Consider the following 14,254-nt stretch of genomic DNA (forward strand, 5'->3'; position numbering starts at 1 on the left):
TCCTCCCCCCTGGCCCCCACCCCTGCGCGGTGGGTGGGGGCACTAATAAAATAATAAGGGGGGGGACCTACTGTCCTCCCCCCCGGCCCCCACCCCTGCGCGGTGGGTGGGGGCCCTAATAAAACAATAAGGGGGGGGACCTACTGTCCTCCCCCCGGCCCCCACTCCTGCGCGGTGGGTGGGGGCCCTAATAAAACAATAAGGGGGGGGGACCTACTGTCCCCCCCCCGACCCCCACCCCTGCGCGGTGCGTGGGGGCCCTAATAAAATAATAAGGGGGGGGGACCTACTGTCCTCCCCCCCGGCCCCCACCCCTGCGCGGTGGGTGGGGGCCCTAATAAAATAATAAGGGGGGGACCTACTGTCCTCCCCCCTGGCCCCCACCCCTGCGCTGTGGGTGGGGGCCCTAATAAAATAATAGGGGGGGGACCTACTGTCCTCCCCCCTGGCCCCCACCCCTGCGCGGTGGGTGGGGGCCCTAGTAAAATAATAAGGGGGGGGACCTACTGTCCTCCCCCCCTGGCCCCCACCCCTGCGCTGTGGGTGGGGGCCCTAATAAAATAATAGGGGGGGGACCTACTGTCCTCCCCCCTGGCCCCCACCCCTGCGCGGTGGGTGGGGGCCCTAATAAAATAATAAGGGGGGGGACCTACTGTCCTCCCCCCCTGGCCCCCACCCCTGAGCGGTGGGTGGGGGCCCTAAATGAACCCCCCCCCCCATCAAGGTGACTAGGGGTCCCAAGCCCCTAGTCACCCCACCCCCCCACCCCAAAACATTCTAACCCCTACCTACCCCCCTCACCCTAAAAATAGTGAGGGGGGAATAAAATAACTAACCTGTAAAAAAAATAATTAAACTTACCATTTGACGTCTTCTTTTTTCTAAATTCTTCTTTCTTCAGCCCCCAAAAAGGCCAAATAAAAATCCATCATACCCGTCGCACTTTAAAAAAAAAAAAAAAAAAACCAGCGCAAAAAAAAAAATTAATCCATGTTCACCCATGGAGGGCACGCCGCGTACTGAGCTCCGCAGGGCGGGTCAAGGCTTATATAGCCTTGCCCCGCCCTGCAATTAGGCTTAGAACACACTGATTGGTTGGTTTAAGCCAATCAGAGTGCTCTGTGTCATTTTACAAGCGTGGGAAAATTCCAAAGAACTTTCCCACGCTTGTAAAATGACACAGAGCACTGTGATAGGATGGTTTTCAAGCCATCCAATCACAGTGCTCTGTGTAATTTTACAAGCTTGGGAAAGTTCTTTGGAATTTTCCCACGCTTGTAAAATGACACAGAGCACTGTGATTGGATGGCTTGAAATCCATCCAATCACAGTGATCTGTCATTTTACACAGCGTGGGAAAGTTCTTTAGAATTTTCCCACGCTGTGTAAAATGACACAGAGCACTCTGATTGGCTTAAACCAACCAATCAGTGTGTTCTAAGCCTAATTGCAGGGCGGGGCAAGGCTATATAAGCCTTGATCCGCCCTGCGGAGCTCAGTACGCGGCGTGCCCTCCATGGGTGAACATGGATTAATTTTTTTTGGCGCTCGGTTTTTTTTTGTTTTTTTTTTAAAGTGCGACGGGTATGATGGATTTTTATTTGGCTTTTTTGGGGGCTGAAGAAAGAAGAATTTAGAAAAAAGAAGACGTCAAATGGTAAGTTTAATTTTTTTTTTTTTACAGGTTAGTTATTTTATTCCCCCCTCACTATTTTTAGGGTGAGGGGGGTAGGTAGGGGATAGAATGTTTTGGGTGGGGGGGGTGACTAGGGGCTTGGGACCCCTAGTCACCTTGATGGGGGGGGTTCATTTAGGGCCCCCACCCACCGCTCAGGGGTGGGGGCCAGGGGGGGGAGGACAGTAGGTCCCCCCCCCTTATTATTTTATTAGGGCCCCCACCCACAGCGCAGGGGTGGGGGCCAGGGGGGGAGGACAGTAGGTCCCCCCCCCTTATTATTTTATTAGGGCCCCCACCCACCGCGCAGGGGTGGGGGCCAGGGGGGAGGACAGTAGGTCCCCCCCCCTATTATTTTATTAGGGCCCCCACCCACAGCGCAGGGGTGGGGGCCAGGGGGGGAGGACAGTAGGCCCCCCCCCCCTTATTATTTTATTAGGGCCCCCACCCACAGCGCAGGGGTGGGGGCCAGGGGGGGAGGACAGTAGGTCCCCCCCCTTATTATTTTATTAGGGCCCCCACCCACCGCGCAGGGGTGGGGGCCAGGGGGAGGACAGTAGGCCCCCCCCTATTATTTTATTAGGGCCCCCACCCACAGCGCAGGGGTGGGGGCCAGGGGGGGAGGACAGTAGGTCCCCCCCCCTTATTATTTTATTAGGGCCCCCACCCACCGCGCAGGGGTGGGTGCCAGGGGGGGAGGACAGTAGGTCCCCCCCCTTATTATTTCATTAGGGCCCCCACCCACCGCGCAGGGGTGGGGGCCAGGGGGGAGGACAGTAGGTCCCCCCCATCTTTAACCCCCGCGCAGGGGGGGGGGGGGGGGGTTATTAGGTGTTTTTTTGTTTTTTTTTTACAGTGAGCAGCCACAGGCTGCTCACTGCTTACTAGACATGCCCCTACTCGCGGTATAGCGAGTAGGGGCATATTATTTACTAATACTAAGTAATCTTTACTTAGTATTAGTACATTTGGCTTCAAGACCAATTCAGGTCTTTCAGCCTTTTAGTAGATAGCTCCCTGATACCGTGGGAATTAGGGAGTTATCTACTAAGCGGCTGCAAGATGCAGCCACAGCAATGAATAGGATCGGAGTTTCATTCATTAGAATGAAATTCCGATACGAACAAAGTACCGAATTGCATCCTAACACCAATGGAGAAACAGTGCTCATTCTGTTAGGATGCAATTCGGCAGTTTTGCCGGCGTTCTGTCTAAGTGACAGGACTTTCGGCAATACTGACAGGAAGCATTGTGGGAACAGGGAGGAAAGCTAGGGATCATGGGAAAATTGCTCTGACCAGCGGAAATGAAGCACACTTTGCTCCTCCGCTGGTCAGAGCTGGTCAAGCGGAGGAATCCTCCATAAGACAGAGTCCCTACTTTGTCTTATGATTTTAAAGAAAACTAAAGAAGAATGGAAGAAAAGAATAACAGATCCTGAGAGAGGGGGAGAAGAGGAAGAGATTGAGGAAAGGTAAGTTCGGCATGACAGTGCCGCTTTAAGTGAAAGACAAGCTTCTGAAGCTCTGTCCTTAAGGGGTTAAAAAACCAGGAGTTGCTTGGAGTGGTTTGTATACTGTGGAGAGTGGTTTGTATTTTATTTTTGTTTAATTGGTTCAGTCTGTAAAGTTTAAAAAAAAAAAAAAAGTTTTTTTTGTTTTTGTTTTTTTTTTCCTGGTGTTCTGGTTTTTCCCCCTCTTTTGTGCTGCTGCAGCTTGATTGATTGGGGGGAGTGTTTATTAATTGCACCTGTGTGGGATTTGTATCCCTATAAAGGCACACCCCTAACTCACTGAGCTTGCTCACATTATTTGGAAGCAGACTCTATCAAGTAGGAGTTAAAAAACCAGGAGTTGTAACTAACTAGGGGTTTAAACTATCAAGGTAATTTTTTTTTATTTATATATATATATATATATATATATATATATAGATTTTTTTTTTTACTTTTTTTTTTTTTTTTATCATCTGTATCTGGGGAAATGAGTGTTAGCAAGATTGTTAGTTTAACTCAATGCACATCTTGTTGCATGTATGGATGCCTGGATGTACCCGTCCATGGTCCATACCTCTGTGATGGTTGTGTGCGAGTGGCTTCTCTGGAAGCTCAGATTGGAGATCTTGAGAAGCAAATCGCAACTTTGAGGGAGATCGACAATCTTGAGAGGAGTCTGCTGCTGACTGAGCAGAGTTTAGTGGGGACTGGTAGTGGAGAGGGAGGAGATATGACAGATGGGGAACAGGCATGTAGCTGGGTGACAGTGGGGCGAGGAAGCAGGGGGGGAGGTTAGAGGAAAGGGCTAGCTAGTCCTGATTTGGTGCAACCTAGCAGATTTGCCCGTTTGAGGGAAGATGTTGGGAGCATCAGCTCAGGAGTAGCTGTATTAGAGGAAGCTGTTACTTCTAACAGCCGAGGTGACAGCCCCTCTAGTACGGGTGGGGATCAAAATGTAAGGAAGGCAAGACAGGTTGTGGTGGTAGGGGACTCTATCATTAGGAGAGCAGATAGGGCAATCTGCCACTCTGATCGGCTCAACCGGACAGCCCATCTCCCGGGTGCTCGGGTCCGGCATGTTGCTGACAGAGTGGATGGATTATTGGGAGGGGCTGGGGATGACCCAGCGGTCATGGTCCATATTGGTACCAATGACAAAGTAAGAGGAAGATGGAAGGTCCTAAAGAATGATTTCAGGGAATTAGGTAGCAAACTCAAGAAAAGGACCTCCAAGGTGGTATTCTCTGAGATATTACCTGTGCCACGTGCTACAGTGGAAAGGCAGCGGGAGATTAGAGAGGTTAATGCGTGGCTGAAGTCTTGGTGCAGGAAGGAGGGTTTTGGGTTTTTAGAGCACTGGGCCGACTTTGCGATTGGGTACAACCTATATAGTAGTGATGGATTGCACCTAAACGGAAGGGGGTCTGCAGTGCTGGGGGATAGGATGGCTAGAAGGTTGGAGGAGATTTTAAACTAGTAGTGGGGGGGAGGGTCATAGCAATCTACAAAATGGAGATAGGACAGAAAGGAGATGGGCTTTAGAACAGTATAAGGAGGGTGGAGACGGGGGGAGGGGCAAGCTCAGAACAGAGAAGCTATGTAATGTTGGTAATTCACAAAATAAACAAGAGACGCATGATATTAAATGTATGCTTACTAATGCAAGGAGCCTAAATAACAAAATGGGGGAACTAGAGGCATTAGCATACACTAAACAATATGATATAATAGGCATAACTGAAACATGGTGGGATGAGACACATGACTGGGCAGTTAACTTAAATGGGTACACATTATTTAGGAAGGATAGGAAAAACAAGAAGGGTGGTGGGGTATGTTTGTATGTCAACCATGATTTAAAGCCAAATCTTAAGCAAATTGAATGCGATGAGGAAAATGTGGAAGCTTTATGGGTAAATATCTGCTTGGGGGAAAAGAAGGGAAACCAACTATTGGTTGGGATATGTTATAAACCACCTAATGTTAATATTGACGAGGAACAACAGCTGTTTGAGCAAATTGAGAAAGCTGCAAATCTTGGTAACACTTTAATTATTGGAGATTTTAATTACCCAGACATAAATTGGGACATAGGGACTAGTAGCTCAGCAAAGGGAATTAGGTTTTTAAACTTGTTAAATGACAACTTCATGTCACAACTTGTACAAGCACCAACTAGAATGGACGCTTGTCTGGACCTGGTTTTAACAAACAACGTTGATCTTTTGACCAACATTCAAGTAGGTGAGCACTTGGGAAATAGTGATCACAATATAGTGTCCTTTGAAATAAACTCAAAAAAACAAAAGCACATGGGGTATACTAAAACATATAATTTTAAAAAGGCCAATTTCAATAAGATAAGGGAAGCTTTACAATATATTGACTGGCATAAACTCTTTAGTGAAAAGAACACTGAGGATAAATGGATCATCTTCCAACAAATATTAGAAAGGTACATTTCTCAGTATGTACCATTGGGAAATAAGTATAAAAGAAACAAATTAAAACCAATGTGGCTTAGTAGAGAAGTAAAACAAGAGATTAAAAATAAGAAAAGGGCATTTAAAGCATTTAAATCAGACAAATCAGATGCATCTTATAAAAGATATAAGAAAGCAAATAATGCGTGCAAAAAGGCAATTAAACTTGCTAAACTTCAAAATGAAAAAATGATAGCTAAAGAGAGCAAAACCAACCCCAAAGCATTTTTTAAGTACATAAATTCCAAAAAAAACGGAAAAATGAAAGTATAGGTACACTTAAAACTGAAACGGGGGTGTTAGTTAATGAAGACCAAGAAAAGGCAGGAATTCTAAATAACTATTTCTCCTCCGTATATATTAAAGAAGAACCCATGGCAATAGATGTGCAAATGATTGCTACTAAAAACTTGCAGAATAATTGTAATTGGTTAACTCAAGACAATGTGCTGCAGCAACTAAAGAAAGTTAATATAAACAAAGCTCCAGGGCCTGACGGTATCCATCCACGTGTACTTAAGGAACTAAGTGTAGAAATAAGTGAACCTCTGTTTTTAATCTTTCAAGATTCTTTTCTTTCAGGAAGTGTTCCGGAGGATTGGAGGAAGGCAGATGTGGTTCCTATATTCAAAAAGGGTTCAAAATCCTTGCCTGGAAATTATAGACCTGTGAGCTTAACTTCTGTGGCTGGTAAAATATTTGAAAGGTTATTAAGGGATAATATTCAAGAATTCCTTGAGAAGAATATGGTTATCAGCAAAAATCAGCACGGTTTTATGAAGCACAGGTCATGTCAAACTAACTTGATTGCGTTCTACGAAGAAGTAAGTAGAAGTATAGATCAGGGTGTTGCAGTGGATGTGATCTATTTGGATTTTGCCAAGGCATTTGATACAGTTCCACACAAAAGATTAGTGTTCAAACTCAAGGAAATCGGTCTCGATGAAAATGCTTGTTCTTGGGTAGAACATTGGCTTAAAAACAGAATACAAAGAGTTGTCGTTAATGGTAAATTTTCAAGCTGGACAGAGGTGGCAAGTGGTGTCCCTCAGGGGTCTGTTCTGGGACCCCTTCTATTTAAAATTTTTATAAATGATCTTGAAGACAGCATTGAAAGTCATGTTTCAGTGTTTGCAGATGACACAAAACTTTGTAAAATAATACAATGTGAGCAAGATATTACTTTGCTGCAGAAGGATTTAGATAGACTGGAGGACTGGGCACTCAAATGGCAGATGAAATTTAATGTTGAAAAATGCAAAGTTATGCACTTCGGCGTAAAGAATACACAAGCAACGTATACCCTTAATGGAAGCGAATTAGGGATAACAACACACGAAAAGGACTTGGGAATTGTTATAGACAACAAACTATGCAACAATGTGCAATGTCAATCAGCAGTGGCCAAGGCCAGTAAGGTATTGTCATGCATGAAAAAGGGCATTCATTCTCGGGACGAGAATATCATTTTACCTCTCTATAAATCACTGGTAAGACCACATATTGAATATGCTGTGCAATTTTGGGCACCTGTTCTAAAGAAGGATATCATGGCACTAGAAAAAGTGCAGAGGCGGGCTACAAAATTAATAAAAGGAATGGAACATATCAGCTATGAAAAAAGGTTAACAAATTTAAACCTATTTAGTTTAGAAAAACGTCGCCTGAGAGGGGATATGATAACATTATACAAATATATTCGGGGCCAATACAAACCATTGTGTGGAAATCTATTCACAAACCGGACTTTACATAGGACACGAGGCCATGCGTTTAGACTGGAAGAAAGAAGATTTCGTCTAAGGCAAAGGAAAGGTTTTTTTTACTGTAAGAACAATCAGGATGTGGAATTCTCTGCCTGAAGAAGTGGTTTTATCAGAGTCCATACAGATGTTCAAACAGCTACTAGATGCATACTTGCAAAGACAGAATATTCAAGGATATAATCTTTCAATGTAGGGTAATAACTGCTTGATTCAAGGATAAATCTGACTGCCATTCTGGGGTCAAGAAGGAATTTTTTGTCCTAGCTTGTTGCAAAATTGTGCTTCAAACTGGGGTTTTTTTTTTTTTTTTTCTTTTGGATCAACAGCAAAAAACAGGTGTGAGGAAGGCTGAACTTGATGGACGCAAGTCTCTTTTCAGCTATCTAACTATGTAATAATTTTACATCAGATGAGCATGGTTCGCTCTTACCTGGCTTGAGAGGTCGAGTGTAATGCTACAGAGGATAAAGTGGATAATCGCACTGAGAAGTTAGAGTCCAGAGTGCAGGCAGTGGTGACGGCCCATAACGAGACAATCGATCACACCAACAACATTAGCGCCAGATTGGAGGAAGGAGAAATGCTACTTGAAGACTTGGCAAACCGCTTAAGGAATAATTTCTGCATCTATGTGATGTAAGAAGATGCACAAGAGGTTAGGCCCCACTGTGTTAGACATATTCCAGCCAGTCATGTAGCATGGGCTGCCAGCGCCCGGGCCACGGCAAGGTTTTGTGCCCCCTAACCAGTGTACCATTAGCACTCCCCGAGTCCCTTAATTGTCACTTAGATAGTTTTGCTCCTCCTTCCTTATCTGACTTGTCTCCGTGAAAGTATAATGTATAAACTTAATCTGTCGGCGAATGCCTATAGGGAAAACGCCACAGGAAAGCCTATCGGACCTCCGGAAGATTTTGGATGAACACAGGGACACACATGGGTTGAACATGAGGCCCAGGAAACCATCCAGTTTATATCTAGGAATCACTATTCCCAGGGGATTAATATCTGCAGAGGGACATAGGAAACTCTATTGTGCACGGGGACCAGTGGTGTTATATGGCCCGCTAGATGGCAGTCTACCATGTTTAGATGATGTTTGTTATACATATCACATGTTGAGCCAGAGCTCATATCTGATATTTCCCTGCCACAATGCAGGGTTATGTGCCATCTTAAAATTAGTCACCTGTGGAATGGCCATTGTCACCCCATGCCCTTTTTTGTAGACTGGATGGCTCAAAGCCCTCAACTGGCAATGTTTTGACCTCTGGGGTCTAGTCATGCCCGGTATCGCCTGGCGATTTGTGAGTCCAGGTTGCTGTTTTTGTTCGTTTTATTGGAATTTGCTTTCTTCTCACTCATGTTTTCTTTTACTTTCTTGATCTCCCACTGAGGAATTTAGGGTCTTGAAGGTTTGCGGTCGAGGTTCCCAAAATAGTAAACTCCCATGGTATTTATAGAGGATCTATCTTTCGCTATACTTGTAAACGTTTCCCATGACTATCAAAGTGGTTTACCTACATGTAAAGGGGCTGAATTCTCCCAAAAACAGTGATTACTGCTCAGAGAACTTAATAGAATGCGAGCAGACATCGCCTTTATTCAATAGACGCACTTACCAAGGGAGAGACCGATTCCACTTACAGATCATATCTATACGAGAGCGTACACATCCAGCTCCTTTGCAAGCACAGTCAGGTTGCAATTTTAATCCATAAAAGATGTATGTTTGAGGTGCTCCATATAACAAATGGCTCAGATGGATGGTTTATTCTTCTTATTGGGTGCATGGGGTCAAACTTACTGCACTTGTTAAACATCTAAGTCCCTACAATAGTAAACATGGCGTTTTAGGAGAAGAAAGGGGAGGTTTTTCCAATGGGGAAAGGGGGTAGGGGTTGTAATGCGACCCAGTGTCCAGCTGCTGACAGAAGTACTAAATTAGCAGTGCCTATATCCCAGGGTGTGGGGGTACAAGACAAAATACTTTGATGGTTCATAGATAAACAAAGGATGATTGGCGTGTGGAGGGCCTAAGCATAGGTTTCAGCAAATTTTTAGAGATTACATTGCTGTATTTTGAACGTGACATTTTCAAACTTAACTACTTTAAAAGGGTTTTAAATAGGTAAGTCATTTGGTTAGGGAGGCTTAGAGTTATAATTTATGAGGATTAGGGTTAGAGCATTGTTAGCCCTGACACTCCTGCTGTTGGTAATAAAGCTGACCACTTAAATCTCAAGTGACCCTCAAAAAAATAATCTTAACATCCATGCATGGCACACTAAAAGATGTGTTTAACCGCCTGAAGATTACACAAATCATGTAATGTGTTTAACCCCTTAAGGACCAAACTTCTGGAATAAAAGGGAATCATGACTTGTCACGTGTCCTTAAGGGGTTAAAACAGGTTACTTCTCGAGAGAGACTGGAACAATCTTTAAAAAATAAGAAAAATAATAATATGAATTTTGGAACCACAACCATACTTCCATCCTGCATCTCTATAAAAGAATCAGAAAAATTAGTATTTAAATTATATTCCGTCGGGAGGTTCTGCTTAAAAAATGAAAAAAATAAGTTACTATTAGGACTATTAGTGTTAATATAAAAATTACTCATTACGTGTTTCCCAAAAATAAGACTGGGTCTTGTATTAATTTTTGCTCAAAAATACTCACTATTTTCAGGGGATGTCTTTTATATATTACAGGTGGTCCTCACTTACCGACTGGGTTCTGAACTTATGACAATGTTGTAAAGCTAATTTGCTGGTAAGTAAGCATGTGCAAGAAGGTAGGTCTACGTTTTGGGGAATTCAGTTCACTAGCGCATGGAATTCCGCAAATCTATATTAGATGGAATCCTCGAACATATATTAGTTTACCAACGCGTAGCATCCTGCAAATCTATGTTTTGGAGAAACTTATCCGAACATAGATTAGTGAACTAGCGACGATCTCAACTAGGGCTTCTATTACGAGCATCCCCTGAAAATAAACTAGGGCTTATATTCAAGGAAAAATTGTAATAGTTTTTTTTTTTTTATTCAGATAGTAATTTAACACCAAGACACTAGCACTGGCTAAACAGGGTTGAAATGGGAAGAAAGGGAAAAGGAAATAACATTAGGAATGTGAAATAGGCACAGAGGAAACCGGAGAAGGTAGAAATGGGCTCAAAGAGAACTGAATGTGCACTTAGTACCTAAAGAACTGACCCAAAGTCCAGCAAGGGATCATGAAAGTTGCCCAGCAAGGGATGATGAAAGAACCCCAAGTGCAGCAAGGGATCATGAAAGTCGCACAAATATGGTTAGCAAGAAAAAAAAAAATCCAAACAAAAAAACCTTATAGCAAATTCTGTGTCTTTTTAAAGTGTTTCTCAAAGGCTTTGAAGAATATAAAAAATCATGATGTTTTTAAGGAAAGACCAATATACAACACAATGTTTTTATTAGGTTGTAAACATGTAGATGGAGGTTACCAAAATCTAAATTGCAGAGCAAGTTATCACTTCTGATCAAACTCTTCAACATCGAACTGAGGTTTAGGTTTAGTAGCTTCCTGCATAAGTTCCAGTAATTGTCCAATCTGCTCTTCACGAAAATAATGAAGTTTTTCTTCTGACAGCGCAGTTCCATATCTTTTCTTCCCACCTGCAGTTCCCCATTCTTCTTTGGCTTGTTTCAACAATACCGTAGCATAGGCCTGGGAAAAAAAAGGGAATTAAAAGCAATGAACAAATGCTGCATCCTGTAATTTCAATTATTATAATGCATGGGCAAGGAACCAAATAAATTGCGTGACAATTAATAACACTTAATGGATGTCATTGCTCATCTCGTGACAGTCTACATAGCTGGACTGAAGCAGAAAAAGTTGGAAAATTCTTGCTTTTATATTCCTGAGCAACTTTGACCAGCATCCTTCGTTAAAAAAGGGGATGACTGTTCTGATTGCATCTAAACAAAGAGACACTCCATGTATCAACACTTGTTTTACGCTCCTTCATAGATATACACTTAATGTGTACATTTTCCAAAATGATTTTAAAAATTTAAAAACAGAATCTTCTGCTGCAGGTTTTAATGTAAGTCCACTTCGTCAGTCACAAACTGCCTCCTCCCTTCTAAAAAAAAAGTTTTTGTTTTTTTTAAACCAGTAATTGTCAGGCTGTACAGAACGTCATAGTTTAAGCTGGTGTTTAGGTATTGGATATGCCCTTAAAACAAACAACCACAACACATCATCCCTTTAACCTGTAAATAATGCGTACACATGGGAGGTTGCACATATGGACTTTAGTGGGGCTGGAAAAGGACTTCAGTAGCATGGAGTGGGGAGAAGACTTGTGCGTGAACCATGGAGGTTATTTATGCTGGAGAGAATATATAGCAGTGAAGGAGGCAGGAGACTTTGAAGGAGCAAGGAGGGGACACAAATGGAAGAGTTAGGAAGGAAGGGGCTTTTGTGGAGCAGGGATGGTATGTAAGTAGAGCAGAAAGGAATTTAGGCACAGCAAGACTGTGTCGGAGCATTCTAACTTGCAGGGAACAGTGACTGTGGTATCACAGATTCAAGGCATGCATGAATGAACGAACAAACAAGTACAGCACTGACGTAATGATTCCTAGTGGAGCTATGTATTTCACAGTGTTTTAACCATCAATCAGTTCACCGAAAAAGAAACTGGATGGCCTTTATGCTGAAGTATCTGCAGGAGCTATGGATAAAAATTAAATATGAATATTATATTTCGTATTTTATTTTTTACATTTAAAAGAAAATGATATTCAAAATGTTTTACCCTCTACCATTGTAATGCATTAGGGCATTTACACTGTCCAAAAATAGGGGCTGTCCTAATTCAGACTGTTTCATTTTTATTGAAAGGAACAATCTAAGAATCGACATTCTGCCCCTTTGGTGAAGTAGTTTTGGTGCATAGAAACTGTCCCTGCAATCTGGCAATATAAGCACTGCCATTTCATAGGAATGGCAATGTTTACATTTGGCCATAAGTATGCATTTAGCACAAGACAGATCCAATAGATGTGCTTCCTCACTGAAGGAAGTTTTTAGTGAAGAAAGTGTTCAGAATTTATGGAAAGTCTTCATGTTCAGTGACACCACCACGCACAGCAAGATGGAGTCAATTGTTCCGAATGCTTCTCATAAAAAAAAAGTGCATAATTCAATGGTACTTTAAGAGGAGTAACCGACTGACTGAGCATGGTGATTACTCTGTGAGAAGCATTGTACTGTACCAGAAAGGAAACAAAAGATGATAGGAGCAGCTGCTGGAAAAACACTGCCCCAGCAATGGACTGACGGAATGTAAATATAGTTGTTTTTTTTCTATTTTAAAAAGTTGGGGGGGATACTCTAAAAGTTAAAGAAAACGCTAATCTTATAAAGAATATTTACTTTATTTTTATTCTAGTGTTCCTACATCATCGTAAACCAGGCTGTATCCGTACATCGAGAAAGGATGTAAATTAACCCCCCTGGTACACTCTGTGCAAGTGCCGTGAGGGCAGCTGAATACCCACATCCATTTTGAAGTAATGCCCAAGTGTGCATGCTCCCTTTCAGAATTTTGGAATTCGGATGCCCAGTAGCACATAGCTGTACCTGGAGCATATTTGGCCAATAATATTGAGCTGAACAAAGAGGTGCTGGAGATTTAAGAGCGTTTTACTTACAAGCATGGATCTCCACTTCCCTTAAAAAGCTTCACTAGTATTTACTGGATAGAGGCAGTTGCTCTTTAAAGTGGGAATTAACTCGAAGAAAATGTTGCTTGTTAAACCTCTTCGAAATAATCCAAGTCTCTACATGTTACAATAAACATCCCCATTATAGTATCCTTTGGGCATTAATACCTCCAAGCACATGATATACAAGAAGTGTGTTTGGTAAACTAAATGCAGTTTTTTTGATTGTGCCCATCTGTTCCAACCAGAGAGGTGTAGTCAAAAACTCATGCATATTTTATATACAACTGCTGTTTGCAGGATTTCTTCTAGACACTTATTCAAAAGAAACCGGCAGCAATGCGATTTTGCTTGCCAAACAGGCGCTCTTGCTACATAATATTTTTTTAATCAATTTTTTTTTTTTTTTTTTTTTTAAACTGGAACCTTCTTATACATAAAGACAAAGAATAAAAAGAGTAATTATAAATAATAAAACATTTAAAGGATTGCTATGGGCATAATTTCAGATATAAACACCAGTTTATATGCATTTCATACAATACAATTATTAAATAGGTGGTAACTTTTTTTTTTTTTTAACCTGGATATAAGAATTTTAATTATTGATAGTTTACCATAATTCCAAGATCTATGCAGCATTACTATGAACGGTAAGGGAGTATTAGAATTATCTTGCGCTCATCCCCCTATTTATGTCACAGGATCAATAAATTGACAGACATTTGGGAAATTGGCCAAAGTGCTCAAGGCAATGTTGCTCTCACCCCCAATAACATTCATCAAACCAAGAAAGATTCCCACGTGCTCACTGCACTGTTAGAATCTAACAAGCTTGAGTGTCTATCTCAGCGAAGATGGACAACATTTACTGTAGAATGGTCCTGCAACTAATACAAATTCTAAATATTTGACCAATTTGTTTTTTGGTTTTTTTTTTACAAATTATATGTTTTAATAAAGGTAAAGCTATCATTGGGAAACATTTAGAAATGATTGAATTTAACGGTTTCATATTAAACTGTATGAATTTCAAACCATTTAATAGAAAGCAATGTGTCTTACTCTTTAAAGTGTTAAAATTTGTGTTAATTTAGCGGCCTTCTTTATTTC

At 42.0% G+C, this 14,254-nt stretch overlaps 1 protein-coding gene across 2 annotated transcripts in view; it reads right to left on the reverse strand.

Annotated features, from left to right (window-relative positions):
- Positions 1–10,860: 10,860 nt before the first annotated feature.
- SDHAF3 (succinate dehydrogenase complex assembly factor 3) overlaps positions 10,861–14,254 on the reverse strand; it is a 31,189-nt gene continuing 27,795 nt past the window's right edge. For both annotated transcript variants that reach the window (XM_063450752.1, XM_063450753.1), the window contains exon 3: positions 10,861–11,132. In XM_063450752.1, coding sequence (XP_063306822.1) covers positions 10,935–11,132 — 198 coding nt within the window. In that variant the 3' untranslated portion in view covers positions 10,861–10,934. The remainder of the gene's footprint in view (positions 11,133–14,254) is intronic.

This window comes from Pelobates fuscus, chromosome 4, assembly GCF_036172605.1.
Source record: "Pelobates fuscus isolate aPelFus1 chromosome 4, aPelFus1.pri, whole genome shotgun sequence".
NCBI lineage: Eukaryota > Metazoa > Chordata > Amphibia > Anura > Pelobatidae > Pelobates > Pelobates fuscus.